This window comes from Poecilia latipinna, unplaced genomic scaffold (assembly GCF_001443285.1).
Source record: "Poecilia latipinna isolate Pla-1442-1.1 unplaced genomic scaffold, P_latipinna-1.0 Scaffold2028, whole genome shotgun sequence".
In the NCBI taxonomy this organism is placed as follows: domain Eukaryota; kingdom Metazoa; phylum Chordata; class Actinopteri; order Cyprinodontiformes; family Poeciliidae; genus Poecilia; species Poecilia latipinna.
This window is the reverse complement of record NW_015114644.1, coordinates 80871-85407: the sequence shown is the minus strand read 5'-3', so window position 1 is coordinate 85407 and position 4537 is coordinate 80871. Positions and strand designations below refer to the sequence as shown.

General features: G+C 50.3%; 1 protein-coding gene across 2 annotated transcripts in view; it reads right to left on the bottom strand.

Annotated features, from left to right (window-relative positions):
• LOC106935814 (coiled-coil domain-containing protein 120-like) overlaps positions 1-3620 on the bottom strand; it is a 9769-nt gene extending 6149 nt beyond the window's left edge. The window contains exons 1-8 of one of the 2 annotated variants that reach the window (XM_015016502.1): positions 3319-3620; positions 2980-3219; positions 2775-2902; positions 2578-2691; positions 2175-2313; positions 1228-1284; positions 555-654; positions 13-429 (exon numbers count right to left, since the gene is read on the bottom strand). In XM_015016502.1, coding sequence (XP_014871988.1) covers positions 13-429; positions 555-654; positions 1228-1284; positions 2175-2313; positions 2578-2691; positions 2775-2902; positions 2980-3013 — 989 coding nt within the window. In that variant the 5' untranslated portion in view covers positions 3014-3219; positions 3319-3620. The remainder of the gene's footprint in view (positions 1-12; positions 430-554; positions 655-1227; positions 1285-2174; positions 2314-2577; positions 2692-2774; positions 2903-2979; positions 3220-3318) is intronic. The other variant, XM_015016503.1, reaches the window with a different exon arrangement.
• Between the last annotated feature and the right edge of the window lie 917 nt (positions 3621-4537).

Here is a 4537-nt window from a genome sequence, read left to right as displayed (position 1 = left end):
CTGTGGAGCGGCCTGCTGGGCTGCGACTGCTGGCGCTGCAGCTGCCGCTGCTTCTCCCAGACGTAGTCCAGCAGAACCTCGTTGTAGGCCCCCCCTCGGACGCGGACCCCCCCCTCCGGGGCCGCGAGGTGGTTTCTGCCGCGCCGTTCCGTCAGCGACTCAGAGCTCCAGAACGACCCGGCCGCGTTCGTTCCCCTGGAAACAGTGGCTCCGTTAGGCCGCAGCGCCCCCTGCTGGGCCCCACCCTCGTCCTCCGGGGGGGTGCTGTGGGTCAGGAGGCTGTCAGAGCCGTTGCTCTGGCGCGACGCCCGACAGCCCGCCTCCCGCCCCGCGTCGGAGGAGGAGGAGGAGTCCTGGGAGCGGGGAGGGGGAGGGGGAGGCTGCGAGGGGGGCAGAGGAGGGGGCTTGTTGTTCTCACGGTGTTCAGTCCTGAAAGGTCAGAGGTCAGGTGGTGAGAAACTCTTCTGATTGGCAGGCACCAAACATAAAACTAACTGGGCAAACTGGTTTTTCCAGTCAGGAACACCCGAGCGGATCATGGAGGTCCGGCATACCTGCTGAGCACCGACGACTTCTTGGTTTTGTTCTGGTTGAAAACCTCCACAGGAGACCCAGCAGAAACCAGCAGGGGGCGACACTGAGACCCACCGTTGTCTGTCAACACAGAGACATCCACATCAGCACTGAATCCTGCCAGGACTTTACCAACCATCTGCCTGCTGAGATTTAGGCCACGCCTCTGTGGTTCTGAGATCCCAGCTGCCGGTTCTGGAAGCTGTCTGGGTCCGTCCCCATAGTGAGGATGTTGAGATGCTCGGTGATGTTGATGGTAGAACCAGCAACTAGCATGGCCGTTCTACTTCCACTGCAGAACATCAGAACCTGAGGTCATCCTGCTGGTCACCATGACGCATCGCAAAAGTCCTGGAGGGACCGGAGCTGACACAACGTGGACCACCAGACCAGGACGCGACAGGGCATCGGAGTTTGGTAGATGACTAACTGGTTAAACTGATTCTTGGAGGACCAGCATCCAGTGCATCTATTGTCACCTGTCAGGCAGTTCCTAAATTACCCTCATGGGGGCGCCACTAGTGACATCAACTGCTTCAGGCTGATCTGATTTCATCCTGACGTTTACAGAACATCAGATGCTGTCGGGACGTTTTGTTCTCCTGAAACCAGAAACCCTGCCTGTGTGTCTGTGTGTGTGTGTGTGTGAGTTACCGTTGTCGTTTCCTGCTGAGTCTGACGTGGAGCTGCTCTCTGATCTCAACGTATCCTCTGGAAAAACACAGAAACTGTGGTTCAGGATAAAGGCAGGAAGAGGCCTTCCTTCCAGAAACAATGGCGTGCGTGTGTGTGTGTGTGTGTGTGTGTGTTTTGATAGTTATGAGGACTTACTTTTGTCCACATGGTGTACAAACATACTGTATTTTCCTGACTATAAGCCGCAGATATCTCCAGGTTTTCCACAGCGATGCAGCAGCAGCAGAGGGGCGGACAGCCACCATCTGAGTTATAACAGGTCAATTGAATATCATTTATTACGGTTGAAAAAGAAAAAGTTGCCAAGTTTAGATTTAACTGAACTGATTATGAGTTTGAAGAGAAAAATCTCTTTTGTGTTGCTACTAGCATGAGCTAAATGAAAATGGCCGCTTTCTTCTTCTTCTTTAGATTCCAACGGCAGCTTGCATCCATTATTGTTGCACTACTGCCATCTATTGGATCCTAATATATATGCCTCAAATTCTCATAATGATCCCAGTATTATTTAAAAAACGAAAAATCTTCTTTTTCCCCTCAATGCTGTTTACTGATCAGCAACATTCTCAAAATTCAATTCCCTATTAAGACCTAATTCCGTTTTAATGGCGCTTTTTTCTTTTATTTCCAATTTTGACTGCCGATGATTCACTTCCTGCTAAAGAGCCCCCTGGTGGTTGAAGAAAAATCCACATATAAGCCACATGGTTCAAAGCTTAGGAAGAAAGTAGCGGCTTATAGTCCGGGAAATAGGGTATTTTGTGGGTTCGAGGTTACAGTGTGGAAATGAAGAGACGCTGCATGTTATTGCTTATATCCAGGATTTTAGCCCTGCAACAGGAAGCTGGGGGCGGGACCTGCTGTGTGACATCACACCGCAACGGGTCCATATAAGTGTGTGTTACCTGTGTGGCAACCCCGGTGCACCGTCCTCTTGCCGTGGTGTGTGTGAGTGTGTGTGCCATTCTCAGAGTCGCTGTGTTTCCTCAGCGCGGCGCTGAACAGCGTTTTTCTGGATTTGGACCGCTGGCCATCTTCTTCCTGCTTCACACAAACAGAACCAGGTCAGCCAACCAGCAGGGGGCGCTGCTTCATCAGAGCCAGACTACACCTCCAAACAGAACCCCAGCTGGTTTTACACTAGATCCACCTCTGGGTTCTGCTGGTTCTGGACCGGAACAACAGAACCTTAGCCTTCAGATGCATCAGAACCCGTCACTGCAGAACGAAACGGTTCAGTCCCACGGCCCGGTCAGAGGTTCTGTTATCGCCTGGTTCTGTCTTAACCTGATGAGAAACCCGGCTCACCTCCACTCGACATTTCCTGTTCCCCTGGCGGGTCGGAGCCGCTCGTCTGCGGATGCAGGGCGGCTTCTCGCCCGCCTCCAGAGGGAAGTCGCTGGGCACCGCACCTGTCAGCTCCTAACCAATCAGAGCACAGCACACACCTCAGTGCACAGCGGCCGGACCAATCAGGCTTCACTTCCTGCTGTGACATCACTCACCGCCTCCTGGAGGCAGATTCGCCTCAGCTCGGCCAATCTCGCGCTCAGTAGCACCTGCAGGCTCCGCCTCCTCTCCTGCAGCTCTGCCATTCGCTCTTTTTGCCTCCTGCTTGGACAGGTGAGGGGCTCTGCACACAGGACACAGGTGAGACAGGAAGCAGGAAGCAGGGGAGACGGACATATTTTACCAACTATTCTCTCTTACCAGGTGCTAAAATGAGTTGACCTTTGACCTCCATGGCATGCACTTCCCATGTGACTCCGCCCCCTCGTCACTCCGGTCCTGTCCACGGAGCCCGGCTCACCTGTGGCGTGCCACCAGGTGTTCCTCACCTGCTGAGCCACTTCATAGACCCTCCAGTGGTTCTCACCTGTAGCCATCCAACAGGTGAGACGCTCAGGCAGCTGCTGCGGCTCCCATGGCGGCCTGCAGGGGGTGTTCAACCTGAGAGCAAAACCACAGAAGAAGAAGAAATATCAGGAGTTATGACAGTTTTAGGGCAGAAAATCAGATTTTTCTCACTGAGATGTAACATCAACGCACAAAGAAAACTTCTTCCAGGTCAGAACCAAAACCAGAGCCAGAGAGGGTCCGGCCCGTCGGACCCAGTTCTGTTGCTGCAGCGCCTCCTGCTGGGCAGACAGATTCAGCTCCGGATTAACGGCGTTGAATCAAAACAAGTAAAACTCCAACATGAAGAGCAGATTCTGCTGCTGATCCCATCTGAAGTGGTCCAATGACCCGGCGGGCTGGTTCTCCTGCTGCTATGCCGGCCGCCTGGGAACAGGAAGCTGGCAGCAGAAAACAGGAAGAAGGAAACAAGCGGCAAAGAGACGGGAAGAGAGAGAGCGAGGGAGGAGTGAACAGCACTGGGAGTCACTGGACGGGTCAGAACCAGAACTTTCATCTGGCCCAAACGCTCCACAGCATGACCAGCCAGGACAGTTCTGGATTAACAGAACCAACAAAAAACTTTCTGTTTCCATCTCTGTTCCAGCACCGAGCTCGGTCCATTTGAGTCGGGTTCTGGTTGGGTTCTGTCACTGAGTCTCACCACTAAGCTGTTTTATTATTGTTGTTTTTCTTTTATTTGTTTGCTGCGCCCTGGGGGTCACGGCCTCTAAAGGTAAACTCCTAGTCCCGCCCTGCTGTGTCCTGATTGGCTGCTGCGCCAAACAGCATAAACATGACGGACTCTGCTGCCCCCTGCTGGCTGTGAAACAGAATTGTTCCGACTGAAGCTGCTTGGCTCTGACCAGAACCAAAAGGCCCAAACACGGTTCATATGTCACAGGCTGAGCTGAATGAGACTCACAACCACCTTGATTAGTTTGTTGGTTTTTTTCCCAGAAAATTCTTGATGACTTTTCCCTCACTTTTTTAAATTACTAACCTAATTTTATTAGGAAAATATCATATGCATAAATCTAAATTCTCAAATCAGAAACCTTGCTTTTCAGCCTTTAAATAGAAATTCAAACAATATATCAGAACTCTTCATTTAAAAAAAATAGAAAACCCATTGAGACAAAGGATATGTGCGCTCACTTTAACATTTTTCTGACTTAACTTTTTGTTTTGTTTCCTGTCTGTCCTCAGACGGAACAGCATTAATTTTGGTTTGATTTGGCATAAACAAAAGAAAAACTTGTGAAATGTGTTATTAAAACAATTAATTCAAACACCTTTTATATATATATATATATATATATATATATATATATATATATATATATATATATATATATATATATATATATAT